At 35.1% G+C, this 27,459-nt stretch overlaps 4 protein-coding genes and 1 long non-coding RNA gene across 6 annotated transcripts; 3 read left to right on the top strand and 2 right to left on the bottom strand.

The window, feature by feature from the left end:
• The first annotated feature begins 229 nt into the window (after positions 1 to 229).
• LOC116777218 (uncharacterized) lies at positions 230 to 11,887 on the top strand. Its single transcript, XM_032670630.2, has 15 exons — positions 230 to 368; positions 2,423 to 2,592; positions 2,694 to 3,188; positions 3,281 to 3,346; positions 4,022 to 5,242; positions 5,759 to 6,660; positions 6,736 to 6,972; positions 7,054 to 7,249; positions 7,344 to 7,570; positions 7,952 to 8,161; positions 8,253 to 8,419; positions 8,488 to 8,779; positions 8,907 to 9,080; positions 9,212 to 9,301; positions 9,530 to 11,887. The coding sequence occupies exons 1-15, from the start codon at positions 361 to 363 to the stop codon at positions 9,713 to 9,715; spliced, it is 4,641 nt and encodes a 1,546-aa protein (XP_032526521.2). The 5' UTR covers positions 230 to 360; the 3' UTR covers positions 9,716 to 11,887.
• A 1,087-nt stretch (positions 11,888 to 12,974) lies between these two features.
• Positions 12,975 to 19,523, bottom strand: LOC116777503 (protein RCC2 homolog). Of its 2 annotated transcripts, XM_061526346.1 has the most exons (13): positions 19,383 to 19,507; positions 18,131 to 18,260; positions 17,690 to 17,875; positions 17,478 to 17,624; positions 17,326 to 17,401; positions 17,081 to 17,212; positions 16,640 to 16,739; positions 16,405 to 16,508; positions 16,167 to 16,333; positions 15,783 to 15,963; positions 15,184 to 15,261; positions 14,975 to 15,075; positions 12,975 to 14,887 (listed from the first exon to the last, which is right to left on the bottom strand). In XM_061526346.1, the coding sequence occupies exons 3-13, from the start codon at positions 17,870 to 17,872 to the stop codon at positions 14,717 to 14,719; spliced, it is 1,440 nt and encodes a 479-aa protein (XP_061382330.1). In that variant the 5' UTR covers positions 17,873 to 17,875; positions 18,131 to 18,260; positions 19,383 to 19,507; the 3' UTR covers positions 12,975 to 14,716. The 2 variants fall into 2 exon arrangements, with proteins under 2 accessions (XP_061382330.1, XP_032526981.1); XM_032671090.2 differs by lacking the exon at positions 18,131 to 18,260 and having other exon boundaries at positions 19,383 to 19,523.
• A 518-nt stretch (positions 19,524 to 20,041) lies between these two features.
• LOC116777837 (anaphase-promoting complex subunit 15-like) lies at positions 20,042 to 21,448 on the top strand. Its single transcript, XM_032671585.2, has 3 exons — positions 20,042 to 20,346; positions 20,737 to 20,827; positions 20,906 to 21,448. The coding sequence occupies exons 1-3, from the start codon at positions 20,227 to 20,229 to the stop codon at positions 21,100 to 21,102; spliced, it is 408 nt and encodes a 135-aa protein (XP_032527476.2). The 5' UTR covers positions 20,042 to 20,226; the 3' UTR covers positions 21,103 to 21,448.
• Positions 21,449 to 22,207: 759 nt separating this feature from the next.
• LOC116778070 (tubulin alpha-1 chain-like) lies at positions 22,208 to 23,820 on the top strand. Its single transcript, XM_032671936.2, has one exon. It carries the CDS (start codon positions 22,307 to 22,309, stop codon positions 23,657 to 23,659), a length of 1,353 nt encoding a protein of 450 aa, XP_032527827.1. The 5' UTR covers positions 22,208 to 22,306; the 3' UTR covers positions 23,660 to 23,820.
• A 2,311-nt stretch (positions 23,821 to 26,131) lies between these two features.
• Positions 26,132 to 27,198, bottom strand: LOC133319955 (uncharacterized). The gene is made up of 3 exons (XR_009753418.1): positions 26,900 to 27,198; positions 26,585 to 26,761; positions 26,132 to 26,505 (listed from the first exon to the last, which is right to left on the bottom strand). It is a non-coding gene; the product is annotated as an uncharacterized LOC133319955 (long non-coding RNA).
• Between the last annotated feature and the right edge of the window lie 261 nt (positions 27,199 to 27,459).

The raw sequence follows: 27,459 nt of genomic DNA, 5'->3' as shown, positions 1-27,459 counted from the left end.
ATTCAAAAAAGCCAATATGTCCCTTATATCTTTCGAAGTCAAGGCCGAAATGAGATAAATAAATTTATAAAAATTGCTAATTTATTGTTTTATTCATTATAACAAGTCAATTATGTTCTTATAAAATTTTTGAATTAAATTTACAAATTCAAATAAGATATAATGAAACTAATCATAGACAACATTAATGATATAATGAAACTAATCATAGATAAATTACGATCGGCCGCCGTGTTGTATCGTCTATCGGCAGACTGCCGTCTGCCATATTGATGTTTGTTCTTGCTCGAAGATGTAATAAATTTCTGTTGCGTCGTTGGGGTTCCAGTTCATAATGAAAAATCTTTAAAAACACGAATCATGAAGACGTAAGTGATTAATGAAATTTAATAAATAACCTCTTTAAGTTATTTATCAAGTTATATATTATAGTATGTTATTTTACGGTAGAAGCAAAATAATCTTTGCATGGTAGGACGCATTGTTGATTTGTTATTATTTAGGGATATGTTAAATCATCATTAAAATCTTCACAAAAAGATAATTTCGAGAAAATATCCTATTGAACAATATATCATAACAGACATACATCGAGTTTTTTCATTTACATTTTTACATTAGTGCGTATTTGTTATGGTCCAGACTTTAGGCTAATATTTTGCATCGCAAAATGGCGGGCGGTATGGATTCGCATGAATCCCACCAGCATTTAAAATCTATGTTGTCACCAGTAAGAATTGATTTGAAAAAAAATGTATGACTATGTAGTCTATTTTATATATATAATTAAAACTTTTATAAACATTGAATAGGTTAAAACTCACGTGTTTATAATAGCGCGCAGGTAAAAAAATTACTTCTATTATTGTATTTTTAATATATAAACAGCTAAAGCGAATTTAATGAATAATAAGAAAATACATATAAATATTTTTAATTAGACTCGAATTCTCATTAATATGGATACTTGTAGATATATAAATCTACTTTGAAAATAGAAGTTATATTTTTATTATTATTTTTTTTAATTTTGGAAGAGTATATATATAATTTATCAATGGATGTTGAACAAAAAAATTGTACGTTCATTGTTAATACTAAGCTTACTTTAAAATATTTTTCTCAATCTACTTTGATAGTTTTGTTTAAAAGTTTTTTGTTATTTTATAGACCTATGTGATTATCATCAACATAAGCTGTAGATGAAATTTAATAAGTTTGCACAGCTCATTACACATTAACACAGATAATAAAGATAACTTAACCAGAATTATTTTGCTGCTTGCGAATTGGTCACTAGTATATTAGAGTCTAAATGAAGTGTATAATTTATTATATATTAATTTTTCACTATATAATGCTATTAATTTACTAGCATGTATGGACTTTCTTAAACATGTATTTGTCAAAGCGAATATTAATTTTTTTTTAAATAGCAAGTCAAAAATGTACTGCCGATTGCGAATCTCTTGATCTTGTTGTGTTAACTACTGTTTGTTAATAGACTGTGGTGTGGGAAACTATTTTGTGAATGCATAAGAAATATAGTGTTTTTATAAACTTGTTTATAATGTTTGTTATTTAATCTATCATACAAATTGTTAACATCTGACCTACTGGATTGCTCAAAAATACTCAATAGTTTTAATTTTAAAATAAAGAGACATAAACCATAAAATCGAATTAAATAATGGTGTATGTACAATGTAATTTGTTTGTCTTTATCTTTGTATGAATTATATTAATGCCATATAATATTATAAGTCAAACAAGGAAGGTTTGCTATATTTTATTACAAAATGTTGAAATATTTCACTGTTTTTTTTATTTCATACAATCATAATTGCACCATTATTGTCAGTAAGAACGTTTACCGTCGGCTATATAACAATATTATTAGATGTTGTTTAAAAAACGAATGTGTTTGAGTAAACGTAAAAACTTATATTCGAGAGTAAAATTGAGTAAGGGTAGTTTGTTGCAATATTAAAGTGTAACTTATTACGTCGCCTTAAACATTTTTGATCCATCTATCTTATGTCGCATTACAGACTATAGCGGGGTGGGGGGGAAATAAACGATTAACAGCGACTTGATCAATGTTTTAAATTAGTATTATGCACAGTTTTGCTATGGGTGTCCATCATTTTTTTTAATGTATTCTATGCTGTAATATGCAGTTTCAAAAATATGCTTTTGCACAGCTCGTCCGCAACTATTTGATATATTCAGCTACTTACACAGCGAATTTGAAATTTGCGAAGATTTTCAGCTTAAAACCTAAGCTTTAAAATTAAAAATTTTCATGTGTATAGGTTTAATACACAAAATTTTCTGATTACTAATCATTACGTATTCTCATCTCGCGAATCTCACGAACGTTTATGAATCCTGTTATAATAAAATATTATGTTTGTTGTAGAAAAGTCCAAGCTCAACGCAAGTTCGCTCAAGGTGCCTATGTGCCGCCTGCACTCAACGTCTCTGGCGGAGGAATAGATAGAAGGACTGAGATATCACCTATAAAAGAAAAAAGTGTCTTCCATAATAAAACATCAGCGAGGTCGCTGTTGGATATCGTAGCGTTTAAAAGTAAATAAAAATATGTAATTTTCCTTAACAAAGCAATAGTAATAAGTTTTTCTAAGCAACTGGTGCATTGTCAGTGATTTTTTTTTTTTTAATATTTTTAGATTTACACAAACACGCCCAACCTATAGTATTGTTGGAACGGCTAGAAAACAGTCATCCTTTGTGCTCAAAGGATCGATCAAATCCAATAGCCTTGGCCAAACCATCAGGCGTTACGATAAACAAAACAAGCCATGAACCGATCCCACCAGTATCCAACGCAACACATAGCTCGCCCATGTCACGTGACAGAACCAGGAACGCTAGGATCATTACGCCCAGGCTACCCATGCACTTGAGATCGAGGGTAGTCACATACGGCGAGAGAAAGAAAGTCTTGGTCTCCAAGAAGAAGAACTTTGAGAATCGCGAGAAGAATATTGTTAAAATACGGAATTCACGTGAATTGAGAAAGAAGAAACGACCCGACAATTATTCTGACGACTTCTCCATTGACGACGACAAGCCTCTAATGTTCTTCAGACAAAAGTCGTTGAGCTTAAAGAAAGATGCATCTATGAAGCAAAGAAAGATCAATAATAAACGCCCAAAGTCAGGTAATGAGCGTGTCTTATATATGTTTGTGAATATTTTTTTTCTATTTCATTGCTATGAAGTCTCTAATACGTTACGATTATATTTTTTTCAGTTAAAAACTCCGAGCCAAAACCTAGAAATAAGACTAAAATTGTACGACCTGGCCTAAATCTGCAAGGTACGAAAGTTAATATTAGTGAAAAATTTTTATTTTACATATAATTTATAATATTTTGTTTGGTTATTTGTTATGACACACGAAATTGTACACGCGAAGTGACTTGTTCTAATAGGTGCTAGTGAAAAACCGGCTTCCCAGCCAGAAGCTATGTTCAAATAGTGTTCCTTAGTATACACATTTCAATATATTGAAATGATAATGTTAATTGTGGTTAATAAATTTAATAAAGGCGTATATTTTTATAAATTTCTTAATGAAACGTTAATAAAAAGATAAGAAAATACATTAAATGTTTTTTGTTTAACATATATTGAATAATAACAGCATACACACGAGTCTAAAGATGATCTAACAAAAGCTTTCTTTAACATACGAATATATGATGTCTTTGGTAGAACTTCAGTCCTTGAAACGGGTCAGTCTAATATAAAAAAAATTCACTATCTGCATATTCAATCAAAGAAAATGTGCTATAAATTTAAAGTGGCACTTAACTGGGAGTTTTGTTAAAAAAATATACAGTTATTGTGCTTATATATAGGATATAGTTGTTCGGAACGATTGTCTTGTATGTGAAAAATGGGTAGAAAATATGAAAATCTATGTATCAAAAGAAAAAGATGTCATATACAGAAGAGGTGATTGCGTCAATAATATTCCTGTAATCTTTAGGTAAAGATGCAGTGAAACGTAGTTCGTCGTGTTTAGATCAAAGCGCAGTACAAGGACCAGCGTCGTGCAGAACGAATATAGACCCCATACCAGGGCTACCGTCCTCCAATAAAAATATTAGCCCTATCCTGGAAGCAGCGCCTTCCACTAAAGACGTAATCCCTGTCCCAGAAACTTCGCCGACCACTACAAAAACTAACCCCGTTTCTGGTCTGCCAACACGCAACACCAATACAAATACTACACCACTGTCATCACAAGCTGTCATCACAAGCAACAACAAAGAGGAGGGACAAAATCTTGGACCATCATTTCCAAATAAAAACGTGGACTTTGTTCCTGGAACGGTAACACCAAATGTAAATGCGAATCTTATTAATGTGCTTTCGACGTCCAATTTGATAGTGGACGCGAATGTTAGACCAGCATTCGCTGGTATGAACATGGACACGAGCGGCGGTCAAGTACCAGACAAAATAGACGTGAACCCTTACTCCTGGCCCGCCTCCCATATGAATATGGAAACTATTCCTGTGCAAACATTCCCTAATGGAAATATGGGACCCATTCCGGTAACGTCCCCACCCGGTATCAATGTGAACCCCATTACGGGACCACAGTCACAGATATACGTGGTGAATGTACCGGGTTCATCGTCAAATATATATGTGGTCCCCGTCCCGGGTGCATCAACCTTTGCATATGCGACCCCCGTCCCAGCACCGACATCGACGAATTTATACGTGGACAGTATCCCCGGGCCATCGTCACTGAACATATACAAAGATCCTTTACCAGGGCCGTCATGCACGGGCGTGTATGCCGTCGCTACTTCAGCTCCGTCCACAAATATTTGTTCAGACAATGACCGAGGCCCTTCGTCATCAAATATTTATACGGGCAATGTCTCTGAGCCGTCAGCATCAATGCCATGCGCAACGTCTGGTTCATTGCCATCATGCCTAAATACTCACCCAGCCCTAGCATCAGGTTGTTCATCTCCGAACGCATCCACAGCCTCCACTGCCAGTTCACCATCCTCAAATCAAGTGCCGACAGCTTCTTCGTCAGAAATTTATTCGCATCCCGTCCCAGGAACTTCAAGTTCCAGTGTATGTTCAGACCCCATCCCGAATACATCCTCAATCGGACGTAACAAAAGAACCACAGCAAAGCAGAGACGGAAGTCGTCTACGAAGTCAGCATCATCATTAACAAGGAGTAAGTATAGGTGTTACAAGACTTGGGGATAGCTTTTTGTTTATCGTACATAAATACAACGATATACGTCTTGTCACAGACTAATAAAGAGTCACAGAAATATAACTTAATTATTCTTAAATTGATTAAAATAAAACATTTAGAAGTATAAAACTACTTTCGATGGAAGATGAATAATGTTTCGCGTATAATATTATTATATACTTTTGTTTAAAGTAATCGTTTTACATCAGAATATGAATGTAGTCCTAGATGAGGGTATTCGGTGGACTCCCTACTCTGTCTCATATCTAAATTATTTAGTGAACTACCTCCGCCTCACGTCACCTCAGAGTAGCTGAAATTTCGACATTGAATCCATACAAAAATTAGGGGGAATTATTTGTACCTTTCTGTGCCGTGGCTAATCTAGAACGGCGGGTGAATCTGCAACACATAGAAACTATGATCGTTTGGAAATCTCTCCATACCAAATATGGTATATTTATATACAGCTAACAAAGTATATAATATTAGTTTCAGAACAACCAATGGCGCTGAGAGCACCGTTTTATGGAATAAAGATGATCGAGACCTGGTTGTCATCAGATTTTAGGGTGGTCACTGCACCACCACCACCGCCACCGCCTAAGAAGAAGTCCAACGACCCATCAGAAGCCAGAGGGGTAACTATGTCCCCAGAACCTGAAATTGACGAGACTGAGCAATGTATCGGGGCAAAATTTTCAACTATAAAGGACATCATAAACTACGGCCCGAGCTATTTCGATTGCCTGTGTCTGCAATGTGACCATTGCAATTATATTTATAAAATGTTGAATAAGTATAAACAGGATTCCAGTGCAGCCAGACATGTAGAGGTCGGGATGAGGAAGCGGAAACACGAGGAATCCTTGACCGTGGAGCGTCAAGAAGCGTCGGATTCCATGGTCATCGAGGTTTCAGACAGTGAGGATATAAATACGATCGACCTTACCGGTGACACCGATGACCTCATGCAAGATAGTGAAGCTTCAAACTGCTCTCCAAAGCCAGCTAACAGTAGCAACCCGCAGCCAGAGAATGGCAGCCAGCAGAATGAAGCGCAACGCGATTCACCAGGTGAAAGGTTGCAGAATCAATTAGCAAGGAATCTAGCGCAGCGGATACAAACACAACAGAGCCAAAGACGAATTCAACAGAGGCAGAGACAGCGTGTCGGCCGACAGGCGGGTTCCTCGTTACGTGGCCGACAGAGAATTGTACCGAGGGCGGTCCAGCGGCCATTGAGGCGGGTAGTTGTTAATAAAGTTGTGAACAGGAGATCGCTAACGAGGTACTCATACCAGACGAGCAAGCACTCTGATAACGTGTCCAGGATACTGCGAGACAAGATCATCACCGCTCCCGTGTTCTATCCGACTCTAGAGGAATTTTCGGTAATATTTTTTTTATATAAAATCAAACACGTCCATTCGTGCACGAAATGCTTTCACAATAACATTTTGTTTAAGGATCCCATGGCCTATCTCGAGAAGATTATGAAATTTACGAAGAAATACGGTATCTTCAAACTAGTGGCGCCAGACGAATATGAACCCACTTGTACTATATCCGAGAACTTTAAATTCAGTACATCCCATCAATACATAGCTCGGTTCTTCAATCGCTGGGGTCCCGCTGCTAGGGAACTATGTACCATGAGGGCTTATTTAGCTACACAGAACGTTCATTTCAAACGAGGGCCTTTGGTAAAATATATTTTTATAATTCAAACTACTCACGTTAAGTCCGCTCGATATTATCAAAAATTAATTTATATTATATTTTAGCTAGGTGGTCTAGAGGTCGATCTGCCCAAAGTGTTCCATATCGTCCAAAGACTGGGCGGCTTAAAGACTGTCATGGACAAAAAGAAATGGCATCGCATCGCCGAAGAATTGAACCTTAGAAATTTACGTAACCCAGAGAAGAAGTTTGATAATTTATTCCTAAAGTACTTGTTGCCATACAACAGTCTGACTAAAAGTGAGTTCATTTGAATTGAGAAGAATTAAGAATATTTAAAATTAGTAAATCTAATTTTTTATCTGTTAAATGCAAAAATACCGGCTGCTTCCAGGAGAACGGCAGGACATGATGATGAAGGTGGAACAGAGGTGGATCAAGAAGAACAATAGACTGATGAAGCGTGTCGTGAACCCGCTGTACCGGCAGAAACGTATGCTGGGAGAGATTGAGTCGTCCGACGAGGAAGCCGAGGACGAGGACTATCTCACAGAGGCGCTCAATCTCGCCGAAGACTGTAGTCAACTAGGACGGAAGATGGGTCTCGAGGCCTTCAAGAAGGTACACCCAGATAACATGTATAGTATACCTAAAACATTTATAGAAAATATGTATATGTGTGTGTGCGTGTGTGTGTGTGTGTAAAGCAAAATAATTTTTTCTTCACGTGTCATAGACAAAACACCAAATGCTATCTGTGGTTTATTTTAAAACGTATAAGGAAACTGTAGCCGAGAAGAGAACTTATATATATGTGATATTTATTTTAATGGACATTGTAAATGAATAGCTTTAAATGTCGCTTCTCTTCTGACAGGTTGGTGTGGCAAACTTTTGTGGACCTAATACAGATTGTAACCTCTGTAGGAAACCTAACGATAAAGTCTTTTCTTACAGAGAACATATACATATATATTTGTATGTATTATTAATTTGTAACAGATTGCCGGAACCGCATTCAATATGTACTTCCCGGATGAGAAGGCTCAGCCCACTGTAGCTGAGATCGAGGAGAAGTATTGGAACATTGTGCTGCTGGGCACCCAGCATGTGTCGGTTAACACGGCATTCATAGAGAGCGGCGTAGAAGGAAACATATCACCCAAAAGCAAGACGAGTGATGCTATCACCACCAGCCCCTGGTATTTGAAGGTAAGGAGTAAAAAAAATATTCCCATATATAATCTGTATCATTGAACTTCAAACAGAGCTGTAATCACTAATGAGAGGAATTGTTTTTTAGAATCTGAGTACCGACAAGAGTAATGTCCTACGCTTGCTCGGCTCGTTGGCTGGTATGACAGTGCCGTCGCTCCACGTGGGGATGGTGTTTTCAACCAGTTGCTGGCACCGCGACCCCCATGGGTTACCATGGATGGATTACTTGCACCAAGGGACAGAGAAGATATGGTAATCACATATATATTACGTCACCATTATCTTTGACCACCATTACTTAGTGGAATATAATTCACTAGGTACGGAGTACCCAGCCACGAAGGGCAGAACTTCCGTTGCGCTCTGGAAACTCTCTGCCCTACTCTGTGCCAGAACAAAACTTTGTGGCTACCCTCCGAGATCGCAATGACACCGCTCAACCTCCTGTTAGACCGCAACATCAAACTGACACGCTGCGTACAGCGGCCGGGCGAATTCGTGTTCGTCAACCCCCAGGCGTATTCTAGTTCGGTGTCCACTGACTTCACTGTTTCGGAGAGCGTTTACTTCGCTACCGAGTCCTATTTCGAAAACGTCAATCAGGCCTTCCAGGTGAGTACATTTTTATAGTAGTAATAAGAAAAAAAAAAATAGCAAACTGATGGGAGGACCTGTCCACTATGAAGCAGATATTGTTATATCTGTTGAATATTAAATTAATTTGCTAATTTTCATCAAGGAGTTGAAGGAGAGCTGCGAGCCGTCGTCGTTTTCGCTGGAACAGCTGCTGATATCCGCGGCCAAGGATCCGCATCTATCACCGAACGTTCTGGAACACGTCAACAAACATCTCAACGACATAGTGTCCGAAGAGCTCTCCTTCAGGAGGGCGCTCACCGACCTCAAAGTACCGGTGAGATATTTTGGAATTATACATACATACATACACATACACACACACACGCGCGCACACACACATGTAAAGGTTAAATCTATGTAAACATTCTATGTGGTTGTTGTAATGATATTTGTGTATTGACACAGTTGCTGCTGAATAAAAACCGTCCAACAATATGGAGTGCTCGTGATGACGATGAATGCCAAGTCTGCAGGACGGCGTTGTATTTGTCGCGTGTAAGTTGAAGTTAATTTAATTTTATATATACGGAGAGGAAACCTCTCGGCATTCCATGGACTCACCGTGCGGGTGCCGGAGAGGAGCTTCAACAGTGTCTGGGACTTGCGAACCAGGTGTACGTTATGGAGACCCTATCTAACGCGTGTTAAACGCTCACCCCCGTCCAAGCTCCTCTCTCTACCTAACATATATTATTAATAATTCACATATAATCTGTCCAATAGGTAACGGGACTTTTTAAGAACGCCTCCGTGTGTCTGCAACACGCTCTGAGACTGATCAACTTGAAAAAAGGGGCCGAGCTGAAGGCGTTGATAGCGACCCTCGCGATGGAAGTGACGATAAGCAATCAAGAGCTACACGACATCGTCGTTAAACTGCAGAGGAGACTGTCGCAGAGAGCGAAGTGATGTGCAGTGATAGGGATTGGTTAGGGCACTACACGCGCTACTCTAGGCGAGCTGTCAAAGATTTCACTATACAAAATAGTTAAAAAAAAAAATTTATACGTCAAATTATCCCCAGTTTGAATATCACACTAAACACTCAGCGTTTTAACTATCTAGATCACAAACCTACCTATCGTGTTAAAGTATAACAAAAAACTGGTAACTCTGCGTGTGTAGTATGCCATAATGATAATTTGTATTGAAATTTCATATCTCTTATATACAAACCTGGCAATGATTGTTTATGTATAGGAATATATAAGATCCGTGCCTATGTGACAACCCTTATATATATATATATATTAATTTTATTTCGCATGAAGAAACGCGCTCTGAATTTACGAAGTCAAGACAAAAAAATATTTAGTGCCATCGAATTTAGAACTGAGCGTACACAATAAGTTAACTAGCTTGTAAGACGTACAATTATTTTGCTTTAATTATTAATTAGGTATAAATTATTTAATTATTAATTGTCCTAGATCTTTGTAATATCACATGGATGTCATCTCTACTGTATAAGCTAAGAATGTACTTTTGTTTCGGTATTCGATCACTTAGTTTAATGAACAAAAAAAATTAAATTATTTTGTTTGACTTAGACTTAGTCTTAGTACTGTTTGATGTCAGACATCTTCACCTACAACATCAGCTTCTGATATAACGTAAATTAACGAATTATGTAATGAAATGGTGTGTTAAAAAATATATTACAAAGGGTTCGTTAATTAAAAGCGTGTGTGTTGTGTGAGGGAGTGTACATTGTAAGTGTGTAATAGTTATTAATGATATTTGCCAAGGAAATGATCGGACGCTGATCAGAAGACAACCCGCCGGAAACATTAGTGGGGCTGATTGTACCCGGGGGTGCTGAGGACGAGCGTCACCCGGACATGCCGTACCCTTAGTACGAATTGATTGAATTATTTTAAAGTATATTTTTTTGCGTCCCGCCATCCCCAACGTGGTACACGCAGCGTCCAATAATGTTTTAAATTTAAAGATTTTTTTGTGAGTGCACACAGTCAGTTTGTGAGTTTGGAAGCGTTTTACTTACTGTACGATATCGATAAGCATTGAACTGAATATTTTTTTATTATAATTAAGAAAAAACCTTATATGATCTCCTTGATGGTTTTAAATTTATATTCGATGTAGTTTAGAAAACAAAAGAGAAAGGCTGAAAATCGTATTTTAGAGGATTTCATGGTAGGGATGCAGGATAGTATCAGCGGCTACTGTCCTGTACGCACTGGTTCTGACCAAAGTCGGCTGTAATTATGTTATGATTTGACAAGGCCTTAAACCGTAGGTACTTTAAATGTAAGACAAAATAGTATTGTGACATTATTTTTTTTTTTTTTTGAAAATTTATAACGATTGAAAAAAAAATACTACTGTATTGTAAACGTTGCATCCCACAGGGTAAGCTCTAGGCTCCTTAAGATAAGACGAAGGTGTGACCTTCGTACTTCTGTGTAACAGGCGTGGAGGCGGAGTCTACGATTAAAATTAAATAATACCGACTATAAGAAATTATTTTTAAATTTTTATCAGAATTTATAAGGATTTGTTTACATCACAGACATCGCAGAGTAATGTTGTACATACACAGGCCGGATTGCGAGTATCTTTTTTCATTGATGCATTTCGATAAATAAAAACGATTATATTTAATCCTTGTTATTTCAGTTTCCTAGCAACCATTCATGTTTATAGTTAAAGTATTTTAGTGCAGATCAATTACTTATCAACAACTCAAATTGTATATATATATATATATATATATATATATATATATATATAAAGCCGCCTCGCCGATGTATTTGATTAATTAATAGCGCTTCAATAGGGCCTCGAAAATCAAATTACCCCTGCCCACCGGCCGTCTAGGCGAGGACGGTCGATCAATGATTTAAAACATGCGCAAATAAACTACAGGGCGTGGGTTTAGTTTGAATAAGCTATTTTAAGTGTGTACTAGCCTTTATTTATCGATAGCGTTCCTAACCCATAAGCTGGGCTGTAATGTCACATGTTCTCACTCTTTGAAAGTATTGAATATAGTATCGAGAAAAATATATATTTTTGGCTTTTTATTCCGTTTTAAAAATAAAAACATTTACCAAATCATGACATGAGTTTTTATACAAAACCCTTTGAAGATTTATTATAATATATTTATGAAGTAAATCAATAAAATAAAAAGCGTAGATTCATTTTTGACGACGAAGAGATCAATAACAGATTATATATCGTAATAATAATGTTTTATGTTATTTAACAATTAAAAATTGTTAGTTTGCAGAATGGCTCGACTCTTTACTTTCAAAATCGTAAAGGTATATTTAATTTATTCTATTCATTATATATTTTCTCAAAAGTTGTATCACTCCGAGCCTGAGTCTCAGCCACCATGTCCTAAGCAATAATACTACGAATAATTCTAAAATATTTCCATTATCAATTTCTATGACGAGGTAAACAATTATTTTTTCATAGAACCACTAAGTTTAAGAACATAATTCGTTCTGTATAACGTTAAACCGTTCTAGGGATGTGCAAATGTCGGTTCATTGCCAGTATTGCCAATAGCGTCGATATATTCATTCTAAGAGATCTCGCCAACCCTATTATAAGCACTGTAACGACTAATCGCAGCATAACTCTAGGTTATGCTAGCCTAGTTAGATAAATTACAACCTTATATAGTTATACTATACGTAGTATTATTTAAAAATTATTTCTATTATTTCGAAACTAGTACTTAAAGGTCAGCTCGTCGAGTAGACCCGAAATATTAAAAATCTAATAATAATGACAAAAACGAAGCCCTAACGAGACAACTATTAATAACACACTGTGTACATTAAAACAACCAGTAAATTAAATATCTAAGATCTTGAGATGAGCTGGAAAAGTTACTGTTACTACACACAATCTTTAATAAGTTTAGTTTAAAAAAAACACGAAAATAAAACTATCGACAGCCTAGTGATGTTATTGATGCACTCCACTAATCGATAACTGGTGATGTCACTTATACCTTGATCCTGATGGATTACATGCTCGTGTATAACGAGCATCGAAATTTTTTTTTAATATTTAAAAAACAAGCATTTTCACTACATAGAAAGAAATACCCTTTATAACCAAAAATATTTCCAATTCCACTAAAACGTAGACCGCATTCAATAGGAGGGAATAAAAGCATCACGACTTACTAAAAACTTATTTAATCCAAATATCGTTGGCAAGGATGGTACAAAGAAATCAGTTTACCCGTTATTATAAAGTTACATTAAAATTATTCAAATTATCGTAAGTAATGTGACATAGAAGAGCTCTGGTCATTTGAACATCAAAACTTTGTCAAAAAAAATAATAAAAAATTATTATAATGAATTAATTGTTTAAAACTATTTAAGAACAAAAAAAAAGTGCTCTCAAGTTTGGTTAGTTAACTGTGAAGACGACGTCAAAAAAGTCTGGTTCACAATCGTTCTTTAGTACGAGTTAACATTAATTGTTTAGATCAACTTTACACTAACAGTAAGTACGTTCAATACATATCAGGAGTGAAAAGAATACGTCGGCTGGTCACAGATACAAGTGATTGGAATGTTCACTATAGAGTACAGACGAATGGGTACAGCCCAGCCGATAATACAATGTTAGACATTTAATTACAATATAACATATAGCCTATAAGTAAATTGAAAAGACCCTTAAACCGTAGACATGAGTCACCTCACAATAAAATCGTAGAAAACGCTTACAAGAACAGTTCCATACACACATACAACTACAATAAACATCGTATACTAAGATTCAATACGGCGGACGAAGCTGGACATGTTCAAAAATATTCAAAAACATATCAAAAATTACATAGAAAATATTATTCTAGTACAGTACGAAAAAAGATCTGTAGATAAAAAAAAAAAAACTAGTCTTGATAGAGACGAACATAATATAAGGCAGTGTATTCACCGAGCTTTGAGGTACGCGGGCTGAACTCAGCGGCCCGCTTATAATGAGGTAACAGGAATATAGGATATCATTAGGAGCGGTGCACACTCACGCATCACTCGCGTGAGTACTACCGAGGTTGTACACGAACAAACACATAGTTAGTACTAAGCTTATAACTAAAACCTTACACAACCTAAACCGTATATATATATCAACAGACTACTTAATGGAATTAAATGTATATTTTTCTAAGTCCATCGGCCGTTCATGAATAGTTAGTTATATATATATAATGTGAAATTATTACTATTTTTAAGTACTAAATAATATTTCATACTGCGTCACGTGACATTCAAAGTTGTGAGCATCAAAATGGCCGATTGCTTTACAAATAGATGAGAAAGAAATATATATATATATATTGATTGATTACAACAATAAAGGAGCTTATCTATTGGAATAAAATCATCGAGAATACACGTACAGCGCTGGAGTGATGTGGAATGTGTCATAGAAAACATGACCCGCGCTCCGTGAAGTCGGTCATGCGACTGTATAACATCGAGTGGGGTAGCGAATCGTGACATTAGTTAAGCGATCACCTCCGCTATTTCAACTTATGATAACCGAAAGAGTTTGAGCAACAGAGAAAAACCTAATGAATGTAGTAACGTAAAAGTAAAGTTTCCCGTTTCCCGTTAATACTATACCGTGGAGATTTACGAGTAACCGCTAACTCTGCGTGCGTAGTGCGAGCGCCGACTTATAGTACGCACACAGTGTACATAGCTTCGTTCGAGGTTATATGAAGTCGCTATACATTCTCTTATATAATTGTACAAAGGTGTCTCGGGAGTTGTTTCCACGCACGGTCCGATGAGGAAATAATTCAGTCTTTATAACCAGCAACAGTCGAAATAATCAAAAGTGAAAATACATAAATAAGACACCGTCACGGGAATGAAGAGATATCGGTCTCGTCACGTCTTAAGGGTTGAAGGTTGGCATAGACGCGAGCTTCTGCTTCACTTCATCAGAGGTGTCGTCGCTGAGGAGCAGAGTGTGGGAATAGCCCATAGCCACCTGAGTTATGTTGAGACCCTCCATACGGGTCACCTCCTTAGGCCGAGCGGTCGACTTGTTTATATCACCAGTACCCTGTAAATAAACATATATATAAATATATATATATATTTACTGAATATCTATCGTCTCATATAATATAAGATTATTTTGATAATTTACCAGTTCACCGTAAGTAGGTGACACGCCCCAAGCTATAAGCGAGTCGTCGGCGGCTATGACTATAGATGTGTTGCTCGTACCCACGCTACGAATATTCCAGCCTGGAATATATATTAATTGATATGAAAACTTTTTCTGTATATATATATATATATATATATATATATATATATATATATATATATGTGTGTATATAGTACATCACTCACCAGTCAAATCTTGCACTGGTTTCGGGTACATATTAGCTTCACCCGTACGTTTTGTTTGGCCAAACATAAACAGAGCCCCTGTAAATACAAACAATGCAAGATATATAACTTAAACACAATTTTATTACATTACAACACTGAAATCACTTAAATTACTAAACGATTTTAAACAAAAAAAAATAAAAATCAATTTAAATAAAACTAATATTCTTCGGATCACACAACGCGTATTTCATCATCCTCGTCCGTCCGTGATCACGGTTGCTGACAACTATAGCGATGATCCGAAAAATATTACTTAGTATTATTTAAAAGAAAACAAGCGAAAGTGTTAGTTGTCATTAAAACTATTCATCACACAGAAAACGACTCGCATTCAGAACGCAACAACCAATAGTAATAATAATTGATAACATTAAAACTTTTAAAAACTCGACGGATAAAAAAAATATCTTTAAATTAAAAATTAAAAATATAAAGGTAATTAAATCAAAATTACTACGTTTTAAATTTAACCATCGCTATACGGAGCCGGCACACGCGCCGTCAATCACTGAACTCTAAGAAACTATTTATCTATTCGGTTATATAATACATACCGTGCTCGTTGACGGCCAGACTGTAAGTGGCGCCGCAGTGCACGGAGCGCACGCCCCGGGCCTGGGAGTCGAAGTATTTTATGAGTCGGGGCACGCTCTCGTCGCGCTGCTCGGCGTGACCCAGGCGACCGAAGCCCCCGAAGCCCCAACTATACGCACGCTTCTTGGAATCTATAGCCACCTGCACATGCATACAAACGTTATAACTAAACACTATTAATTTATAAATATATATCTACCTATATATATTTATGTATATGAAACTAATATTTTCCTAATACGCGTATATTATATTTTTAATCCGGATATATAAGTAACATTTAAACTCGCGATAGTATTCATGAATATTTATATGCTGGTTACAATGAGCAGGCTTCTGTTTACCGTGTGGTTATTGCCGCAGGAGAAGTCAACTATGTCCACATCCTTGACGGGGCTCACGTGGCCGTCCTTGGACTTCTCAAAGAAGAAAGCGATGTGCTTCGGCACCATCTCGAAATGATAGGACAGCTTCGTTGATGTGACAAAGTATTTACCGTCGGTGTTGTGACCTAAGTTCACATATTAATTAGTTTCGTTAGTAATATATTATATAAATATATATATATGTTGTTATAATCACCTAACTGGCCATATTCGGGTAGGCCAAACGAGTGGAGCGCCCCATTACAGTCCAATATCATAGAGAACTCAGCACCGCAGCCAACCTTCACTATTGGAGCTCCGCTTTAACAGAAAAATTCATTACTATTAGTCACACGGTCACACGGACAGTTCGTATTAATGAAAAACTGATCACTCCACGTACATAGTACGACATGGAGACTTGTGGTAATAATTAATTCAATATAACTCACGTGTATCGCACGCGTGTCGGCACTAATATCTGGGGCGTGGTGTGTCCGAGGCCACACTGAGCACTTTTGTTGTCCCCACACGCGTACACGGTACCCGTATCTGAAAGCAAATGGACATATAAATTGCCCAGCTTTTATGATTAATACTGATCTTTGTTCTTATGTTAGAGACTTCTCAGTATATTTTAGACGGGACATTCGTGTGCTTAAGACAGTACTACCAGCCAGCGCCATCTATAGTTTGTGACAGCACAAAGAACCGCTTTATTTTACATAACAGAAGTTTCATCAATATCCTCGTTGAATGATAGTTATATTAAAGCATGTCCGAGGTACACTTTCAGTTTAGATTTTCCTTAACTAACGTCCTACAAGAAGACTGAGGCCAGTATTTATAGTTTTAAATACTTCAACATTTGGATAGATCTCAAACATTCATACCAGTCACAAATAAGCTATGATTTCTTCCGACGGCAGCATGAATGATGTTGAAACCCTTGAGGGTTGGGATGGGCTCCGGAATGTTTCTGGTCGTGGTGTCACCGAAGCCGAGTTGACCGCATGAGTTGCGACCTGTTACGTACCAGATCATAATAAAAATTTCCCTCAAAATAATACCAGTGTCTATATTTTTCGTTGTTATATATATATTATATAGGTAACTACAAACATCTCATTTCACCTACCAAATGAATAAGCTTCGCCCTCCGCCGAAATCAGAATTGAATGTCCGGCACTGCATCCACTCACTATCAGCCTGTACTGTTATCAAAACAATAGAAATAACATACAGTCAGCAAAAATTTATATAAATATTCAAATACTCATTTACTCTTACCTTTTGTTCGGTAAACTTGTGAAAAGTATACAGATTGGGATGGGTTTTCTTTGAAGGATTGTTGTCTCTTTTGGCAACGAGATCCCATGATACAAGACCGCTAATCAAAAGTACTCCGGGTGTTTTGTAGAAGGATTTGAGTAATTCCTGAAAATAAATATCTCAATCAATTAGTTGACAAGGCATTTTATTATAATTATCTGTTAACATACCTCAGGTAACTTGATAGTTGGTTCATCGGGTAGCGGGGATGGTTCCCGCTGCGGCTCCAGTGGCTGGTCGGAGAGCACCGAGTCATTGCTGTCTTCGTCTGAGGCTGGCTTGCGGGGCTTCCGAGCCTTAGAGGCCCTTCCCGAGGCTGGAGCGGAGCGCTTGCGACTGCCGTTGTTTGACATACTCTGAAACATTAGACATAATTCTCACAATGAAGCCATCTAAGGCTGTGTGTAGTATGTAAGACGCATCTAACTGATGCGATCACGCCATGATTTACCATGTTATATAAAAATTCGCCTTATTTCAATATAATTTTAAACACAAGCAGTATCTATGAACCTAGCGAGTTCCTCGAGAGACAATATTTAGCTCATGATATAAACTAATGAATTTGAATTCAAAAGTCTGTGGAAATATGGCGAGTGAATGTCTCATACCTGATCATATTTAAGGATTTCCTGTTGGCTCCTAAGGAATTAATAGACAAATATGCTGCATTTGTCCCTGTGCGTAGGATGATATGTTAAGCTCACTATTATAATGTGATCTTTCTTACACCATATCAGCCTTACATAATATTAAAGATCAGATCAAACAAACAACTTTACAGGCTTTCGTTTGCATGTGTTTTTTTTATATTAATATGTATATATATTTTTTATTTATTTAAGTGTTATCAACCAGCATTATGGCACAATCCTAACATCTCTCTTGATAAATTTCAATAAATCATTTTTATATATAATAATTACACATTACAAAAAATGTAAATCAAAACAAAATAAGTCCAAAACTGATAATTAAATGAAATAAACTCTTAAATAGTGAGAATTTTGTTGACATGAATCCTAGTACATTATATATATGTATACATATATATAATAATTTTAACTTATATAACAGAATTTGAAACAAAAAAAACTATCAAAAGAGACAAATGAATTTGGCACAAGGAAGTAATTGATATTATAACACATTACCATAATTACCACTTAATGGGAATAGAATCCAACACTGTATGTATGTTTTATGTTATTTTTAATATATTTATATTGCTATAGAGATATTGTTCACTAACTTAGGGATTTTTTTACAAAATGACTGATAAAAATCTTCATTAAAAATTATTATTAAACAAAAGAATATTGAATGCCATATAACAATTATGTGGTATTAAAAACCAAGCAGTTGTTAAACTGATAATATATGTATTAATAAAAAGTTACTTAAAAGAACATTATATAGTAATATATATATTTCATTATTTTTCATGGAAACAGTCTAAACAAAATGTTAGCATTACATTTAAATATGTATAAAATATAAATTCGTAAATATATTTTCAAACAACTTTTGCATTATAATTAACTATAGCATTATATAGAATTCGTTTTTTCATTTCTCCACATAATCATAGTTTCACAAAACGAGACAACGCTTAATTCCCAATGTACAGTTATTTCATCGCATTAACACATTTATTTGGTCAACGATTTAAATATCATGTTAACACGTTTTATTTAAATGAGAAATAAAACAAAGACCCAAATACGTAAACAGCTAACAGAAGAGACGCCAAATATTTTAGTTTGGGCACGTGCCATGTTACGACTCCCAATAAGTGAAATATTTACTTAATTATCAAATTTAACATAAATCATTTAAATTTAACACTCAAAACATACATACCGCTGTTTTTAAACAAGAGATAAACAATATAAAATAATATTTAAGATTTAACAGTTAAACTAGACAAGCCAGCCTAATTGTATAGTATGACAATGAAAGGGATACCGCGAAAAAATTATTATTATCCCATATCATCCGTGTTTTCTTTCATAAAATAAGTTTAGATATATTGCAAACATTGCCAGTATAAGATAAAAATGTGGACCATTTATACGAACAGACTTTTTGAAGGTTTATTCCATAATGATATACCAAATATAAATACGGAAACAATTTAAATTTAAAAAATATTATGTTAAAGTATTTATTGTTTGAATCATAATTTTAAATACATTAGAGAAAATAAAATGGAAAAAATATGCTAAATCAAAATTTACGATCTGACATTTAAGCTAAAAGTAGTGTATGTCGTCAGCTATAAATGCACCTTAAATGTATCGAACCCTTCAGACAAAGCGACTGTAAATTATTATTTCAGTAATAAAAATTTAAATATATATATTTTTCATATTTTAAGTAAATATTTTATTTATTATAAATTTCATGTAATAAAGAGTGATAAAGTTAATAGTTGGTTTGAACATAGGCTGTATGAACGTATGCCTTGGCCTATGAGGGAAGATTTAAAAACATAGTATGTTTCAAAACAAACAATAAAATTCAAAATAATCAATAATACCTGTGACCTGCGTCTAGAAGCCTAGCGGCTAGCTCAATCGACCATCCGGGTGAGCTACTTAGCGCTCCCGATTCTGACACAGGTCACATTCAGTCTAGAATACAGCTTCCTGTAGAATGGACGTATTTTAAATTCATAGCGAACTTGTAAATTTAGTTGACGAAGATGAATATTCCGTTCCCGATTATTTATCCTCGCATGATTGCACCTGATTTCTTCAATTCAGATAAACCATGCGATGAAGATGCTGAATTAACAAGCATGGAACAAGCTAATCATCGATGGGTATGTAGCTGAACAACAATTATTCAATATAAGACTATTTCATGCTAACGTATGAAATATCCTATCACATAAAAAAAAAAACTAAAATATTTCTTTAATTATATAACACCATCGAAATTCGAAGAGTACAAGATGGTGCATTTAATGCAACTGGGGGGAGGGGGGGGGGTCACTAATCAATATTGGGTTTGGTCTATGCATTCTTAGATTTGCCTCTCATTGAAGACAATAAGCTCATTTGATTTCTATATCTTTGCTCCAGTAATGATGATGATATGAAAATATTGACAAATAAGTGTCAGACAAAATACTTTATCTGATCAAAATCTCTTTATTAGGTTTCAATATTTAATTTTATTCAAGGATTTATATCACCTAATATTTTTTTAGCTGAATAGCATTGGTAAAAAATACATGAAACATACTCCGGTAGAAAAGCCTCAGCCAGAGCCCATGGAAGAAGCGGAGACGGATGATGATGGTAGTTTGTCATTCATAGACATTTTCATATAGAAAATATAATATAAAATGATTAATTAAAAACATGTGTTTGGTGCAGTCTTCATCGTCACTGGCAATGAAGAGGGTGAGGAGTCGGAGGAGTCTCATGATGTTGATGAAGAGGAGGAGATGCCGACCACTGAGTCTCCACCGAGGAACACCGAAGCAGAGTCCGAGAGTCCGGAAGACATCACAGACACCGCCGATATCGAAGTAGAGGCCTCTCTATGGCCTTACACTCCTCAAGATGAATGAATCCTGCACTGTGGATATTATAAATGCTTAAAGGCTCATCCACATTCTATTCATCGGCTTTCTATCACTCTAGTCCCTAGCTTATGTTAATTGTAGCCACTCCCAACTTATAATTGCCTCAACTATTGTGGTGGTATAGAATTGAAAAACAAATGAAGTATTAGAAAACTCGGTGGGTAACTTGATTACAACATTGGCTAGGTATTCGGGGCGTTTCAGTATGAATTTCAACAATAGTTCAGACATTTATATTCTTAGTAACATGTTATCCGGGAGATGTGAGATTAATTTGCTCTGTATGGTTTATATGTAATGCTTGTTTAATGAATAAAACGTATCTGCATAATGAGTGACTTTTATTATTCTCGGCTGTAATTTGTTTGAGATTTTTTTTTTTTTTGTTTTGAATAAAAAGCATCTTTATCGCATATGCTGATAATGTCGGTTGTGTAGAAAAATCTGCTATTGCGATTTCCTCACTGTAGTCGCGAATGGGCTTTGATTGCGATAAAAAAGTTATTTTTATAGGGTTTCTGGTGTTAATTAGTTCTTTTGTTTATTTACATATTAAATAATTTGATAAGGAATCTGGTTGCTTGTAGTGGGAAGGTGTTTAAAACATTTTATCAATAAATTAATTTTTTTTATGAATAAAATTGATGACAGCATGTTTTTTTGTTATAAAGACAGGTCTGATTAAATGATACGAATGGTAGACCCTGCTTCTGTATTGTTTGTCAAAGGTTTTGTTGTTAGGGTCTACAGATATAGGTTTTGGACGTCTCTCATCTCAGTAGGTGGGTTAGGAAAAGGTGGGTCACCGACGGGGATATCGAGACCGATTTCATAGAAATATTGATTAAATTTTCTAATAGTTAGACCTCCAAGTGACAAAATTGGCAGCACAGCTTCTTTGTTGCCCAAGCGGCTAAGAGTGAGAGTACTTTGGATTCTAGTTTGCAAACATGATTATTTAATTTTAGATAATGTATTATATATTAATCCTTTTTAAAATTCCTTTAGTGAATAAAATCTTTTTACGCAGAACAGATACGAAAAAAAAAGTAAAAAATATTCAAATTTAGATTGCAATTAATTTCGGCAGTCATATTTTTATTCAGTTAGTAAAATCAGGTTGCTAAGAGAGCAAAACATTATTTGCTGGCAAAGTTTTCTCTTTTAAGTTCTAGTAGAAAAAACCAAAATGCGTGAATGCATATCTATTCACGGTGGCCAAGCTGGAGTTCAAATTGGTAACGCTTGCTGGGAGTTATACTGTTTAGAACATGGAATCCAACCGGATGGACAGATGCCATCTGATAAAACCGTCGGCGGTGGTGATGATTCCTTCAACACATTTTTCAGTGAAACGGGTGCTGGAAAACACGTCCCGAGAGCAGTTTTTATAGATTTAGAGCCCACTGTGGTTGACGAAGTCCGCACCGGCACCTATCGGCAACTATTCCACCCAGAACAATTAATAACTGGTAAGGAAGATGCCGCTAACAATTACGCCAGAGGACATTACACCATCGGCAAAGAAATTGTAGACCTTGTTCTAGACAGGGTCCGCAAGTTGGCCGATCAATGCACCGGACTGCAAGGATTTTTGATTTTCCATTCTTTTGGGGGTGGAACTGGTTCTGGATTTGCCTCTTTACTTATGGAACGCTTGTCAGTAGACTACGGCAAAAAATCTAAGCTCGAATTTGCAATATATCCAGCTCCTCAAATATCAACAGCAGTCGTTGAACCATACAATTCTATATTAACTACACACACTACCTTAGAACACTCCGATGCTGCCTTCATGGTGGATAATGAGGCTATATACGATATCTGCAGGAGAAATTTAGATATAGAACGTCCTACATACACTAATTTGAATCGGTTAATTGGACAGATCGTATCTTCAATCACAGCGTCTCTGAGGTTTGATGGTGCATTAAATGTTGATCTTACCGAATTCCAAACAAACTTGGTCCCCTATCCTCGCATTCATTTTCCCTTAGTGACATATGCTCCTGTAATATCTGCAGAGAAGGCCTACCATGAACAACTTTCCGTGGCTGAAATCACGAATGCATGCTTCGAACCGGCAAACCAAATGGTAAAATGCGATCCCAGGCACGGTAAATACATGGCCTGCTGTATGTTGTACCGCGGTGATGTTGTGCCCAAAGACGTCAATGCTGCTATAGGCACTATTAAGACTAAGCGCACTATACAATTTGTCGACTGGTGTCCTACAGGTTTTAAAGTTGGTATCAACTACCAACCACCTACCGTCGTGCCTGGAGGGGACTTGGCGAAGGTGCAGAGAGCTGTCTGTATGCTTTCCAATACCACTGCTATTGCAGAAGCTTGGTCTCGTCTTAACCATAAATTTGATCTAATGTATGCCAAGCGTGCTTTTGTTCATTGGTATGTCGGTGAGGGTATGGAAGAGGGAGAGTTTTCGGAGGCTCGCGAGGATTTGGCTGCTCTAGAGAAGGATTACGAAGAAGTTGGCATGGACTCCGGAGAAGGAGAGGGCGAGGGTGGCGAAGAATATTAAACAAGTTTTTTATGTCTACTCTATCTATATCTATTTCATAATTTTTAGCTATTTTCATAATTAGGTCTAAAATGTATTATTAGTTTTTTAATTATTGAATGGATAATTATTTGTAATGTTTTTAATTTTTCTCTTCATAATAAATTTACAAGTGCAAATGAGGTCTGTTTTGATCGCTTGAATTTGTGGCATTTTTGTAGTTCTTTATATGCCACATTTACTAAATTAACATATTGTCGTTTACTATTCATAAATCGTAGAGTATGAATCGATACTGATTCGACAGAACCTTTTGATGTTTGAATAAACCTTGAAAGATTATTTTATCCATATAAAAGATAAATTCGAATTAAAAATAGATTTTGCGTTATGTTACATGGTTTTTGTCGCTTAAGAAACGCTTTTTCGAACTAGAACTGGTATAAAATGAACCATTTATTGGTTATTTCTACGCCTATAAGTATTTGAATACTATTTACTTATTCAACAGTATAAAAATATTGGTGTGCATTTATTTTTCTTGTTGTTATTTACACTAGTGAAATCTAATCTTGTTAAATATTTGCGAGATTTTTGACGGAAAACCCTTGAGATAAAGGTCAAATTATGTTGCTTTACCAATCCGTGTATGTCAGGGAAGATCAATCCCATTCAATCTATCCCTTTCACCCATTACACCGGGGATAAAGGACAATAACAAAGAGCATTTTAAATGTCTGCTAAATTAACAATATTCAATATGATCATAGCTCATTATGAAATAATTATTTGTAGTATACACATACTTTATTTTATAAACACAACGGAGATATAGACGAGTCTTTGCGAGCCTTGTTACATTACTGAAATGTGAAGTTAGAGATTGGAATACCTTAATGTATCCAATCAACGTTTGCTACATCAGCTGTTACGTTATTACCGCTGTAAAGATCTCATTAAGAACCACGTTGTCAACTTCATAATATCAGTTTCTTGAGACAGCTTAAATTTATTTAAGTAAAAACATACTTTGTGCAAAAAAATTCTGACTGGTTTGAATATAAATAATACATCAGATATGAAATAACTGCGTCCGTTTTTATCCCTTGGTATGTGTTGTTGAGTTACCGAAATACTGATATTTTCTGAAGAAATATTTATGGTATGTCATTATTACCAAAACTAATATTCTGTTTTTTGGCTATGTTGTGATCTTCAATTATAGACTACAGGCCCGTGTTAAAAAAAATGTAGATAGGATATGAGAACATTAAAGAATAAGATTCAGCACTATGCCGTCACTTGTAAGCTGTCCAACTGAGTGCAAGTGAGAATTCAAAGGTATAGGTAGAGTGAGTACATTTTGGTCATATATTTTTGTACGGCATTCTTAGCATCGATAGAGCCATGAAAAATAATAATAAAACGCATAGTGCCGTAAAGTAAGTCGGAAATTTTCTTTATTTTCAGACTATTTCCAGGATAAATTTGGTCATTTGATTTTGTAGGGCATCAGTCTCATACTATTTCAATATGCCTCTAATCCATTATTCCGCCGTACAAAAATCATGTGACAAGGGAGAAAATCGAGGGTTGCAACTCCCACTCTTTCCGTTGTCCAGGGGGTGATTTGAAAAAGTACGACTTCGGTTCCAAAACATTATCCAGCACTTAAAAGTACTATTAAAAATAATGCCGTCAAAAAAAGTCTGTCCATTTGAGTGTATATCAATAATTATCATAATTTCATCGTATCGAGAGGTTGCACGCCTCGATTTTTTTTCCTTTGTTGCATGATTTTTGTAAGGCGTTGCGGAATAATGAATTAGAAGCAGTATTGAAATTAATTAGACAATTAAAACTTCATCGCTTTAATGGTATCTGAATATTGTTTTTCATAAACATTAAATATGTCACACAACATCGATGTATTCCATAGAGTATAGACATTGACGTAAAGCTGTCATCTTTTATAATAAATTTAAAAAAACTTAGGACAATGCACAGTAACAATAACATTTTACTTGTGTGTTAAATAAATAGTATCAATTTATTAACTTTATGTGATTGCCATTGCAAGCCATCGCCTTTAATATGGCGATAGCTGAATTAAGTTTCAAAATATTTAAACATGTGAAAACGGTAACATTTTTAAAATTTATTATACACAAACTGTAATGTTAAGTAGTATTAAAAATTATAATTTTTGAGATGAGTTAAACAAATATCAAAATGATTATTATTATATTTACAGTTTACTTCAATAATGAACTTTCGGGAACATGCGCGGGCTGTCAAACATTAAAAAATTTGGCGCATGCGCTGTACAATACATAACGAAGTTTTTAAGTTTTTCATTCATAAATCTTTAAACGTTACAGAGTTGATGATTGATATTAAAGTTATTGAATGAGAAACGTGATACACTTCGTATCTGGTGTGACGGCTTAAACTTGTGCTAAGGATACAGAACACCAGTTACTGCACGTTCAGTCCATATTCAACTTACACGTTTATTTTAAACTAAATTTTCGTTGAGAGGTTGGTTTTATTATATTGTTATCATTGATATTAGGTTTGTTTTATTCTTGTAATTTTTTTTTGTTACGTCACAGCGCCGTGCAGAGTGTTAAAAAATAGTTTTGAAAACTGTGTAAAGCTCCATGTATTTTTCTCACCGCAATAAAAAAAATAGAAGCTTAGAAAAAATTCTTAAAGTGCCAGCTACAATAACTATAAAAGTTTTAGAAATCACAAAAATAGTAATTACAACAGGTCTGGGGAGAAATATATATGAATTACACTCGGTGGGTAAGACTCAAGTATTCTGGCATAAAGATGGCTGTTATTATTGTTTTTTACAATTCCTGGAAAATAAAATATAATAATTATTATTTGTTGGCCGGTGATTAGAGCAAAATTAAATATTTTTAAATATGAACCAACTTCTGCAACCAAAAAAATGGCATAAACATCACCAGTCCCAAATTGAAGGCAATTCTCATCAGTATAGTTGTCATAATAATAAAGTTTGCTATAAAAAAACAAACTAAGACGATCAAAAGTTTAATAGTTTTCGTTGTGTTACCGCCATGACTAATTGGACCATAAAAAGAGCAGTATCTGAAAAATAAAATCGATATAATATAATGAAACAAAGGTATTTACACGTGGATTTCGTCAATAATGACGAGAGAAAATCGCGTAAATGTCATAGTTTAATAATAATTTTTTTTTTCGAATATATTTATAAATATCTACCTTATGTTGAATGCTGCGCATGTTTCATAGAATTTTTCCAATATTTTTATTATAACAGCTCTAGTCACTAATGTAGTTTTGGGTACATTAATCGAGTCTGTTTTACGAATGACAGACCTTGAAGCAATAACCTTGCATTGACAACTTTTCATTTTTTGCAAAAAATATAAAGTACTATCGAAATTACAGATTGATTGACATGTTTAAAAAAAATAAAGGTTTGATACGGTTAGATTAAGATTTGTTGGGAGTTATGACATAGTTCTTTTTGAAGACAGTTATATTTTTAGACAGGAAATAGTGGACAGTATTGCGATCAAAAAGTTTTAAAATACTCTAAATTATTTATTAGTATGTTGTAATGAACGAAGGACTTTATAAAACTTTTTATGAACACTGCTGTTGAATATTGTTAAATAATTTATGATATAAATTATAATTGTAATAATTTAAGTTGTAAATTTAATTATATATATATAATTAAATTTAAACTTTCATTGAAGTATGTTTCAGTTTTGTACTTTCTATAATTTAATGTATCGTAAAAAAATATCGTTAGA

Source organism: Danaus plexippus, chromosome Z (assembly GCF_018135715.1).
Source record: "Danaus plexippus chromosome Z, MEX_DaPlex, whole genome shotgun sequence".
In the NCBI taxonomy this organism is placed as follows: domain Eukaryota; kingdom Metazoa; phylum Arthropoda; class Insecta; order Lepidoptera; family Nymphalidae; genus Danaus; species Danaus plexippus.
Note: the sequence above shows the minus strand (reverse complement) of the source record. Positions and strands in the feature narration are given on the sequence as shown.

Excerpts from the sequence above, each read along its gene's own strand:
- LOC116777218 (XM_032670630.2), top strand. Across the intron at positions 8,162-8,252 it reads CCAGCCCCTGGTATTTGAAG|AATCTGAGTACCGACAAGAG; the intron begins GTAAGGAGTAAA and ends ATTGTTTTTTAG. Across the intron at positions 8,420-8,487 it reads CAAGGGACAGAGAAGATATG|GTACGGAGTACCCAGCCACG; the intron begins GTAATCACATAT and ends ATAATTCACTAG.
- LOC116777503 (XM_032671090.2), bottom strand. The coding sequence starts at position 17,872 with ATGTCAAACAACGGCAGTCGCAAGCGCTCCGCTCCAGCCTCGGGAAGG. Across the intron at positions 16,740-17,080 it reads TCATAGCTTATTTGTGACTG|ATACGGGTACCGTGTACGCG; the intron begins GTATGAATGTTT and ends ATTTGCTTTCAG. Across the intron at positions 16,509-16,639 it reads CCGACACGCGTGCGATACAC|CGGAGCTCCAATAGTGAAGG; the intron begins GTGAGTTATATT and ends TTTCTGTTAAAG.
- LOC116777837 (XM_032671585.2), top strand. The coding sequence starts at position 20,227 with ATGAATATTCCGTTCCCGATTATTTATCCTCGCATGATTGCACCTGAT. Across the intron at positions 20,347-20,736 it reads AACAAGCTAATCATCGATGG|CTGAATAGCATTGGTAAAAA; the intron begins GTATGTAGCTGA and ends ATATTTTTTTAG. Across the intron at positions 20,828-20,905 it reads AGCGGAGACGGATGATGATG|TCTTCATCGTCACTGGCAAT; the intron begins GTAGTTTGTCAT and ends TGTTTGGTGCAG.
- LOC116778070 (XM_032671936.2), top strand. The coding sequence starts at position 22,307 with ATGCGTGAATGCATATCTATTCACGGTGGCCAAGCTGGAGTTCAAATT.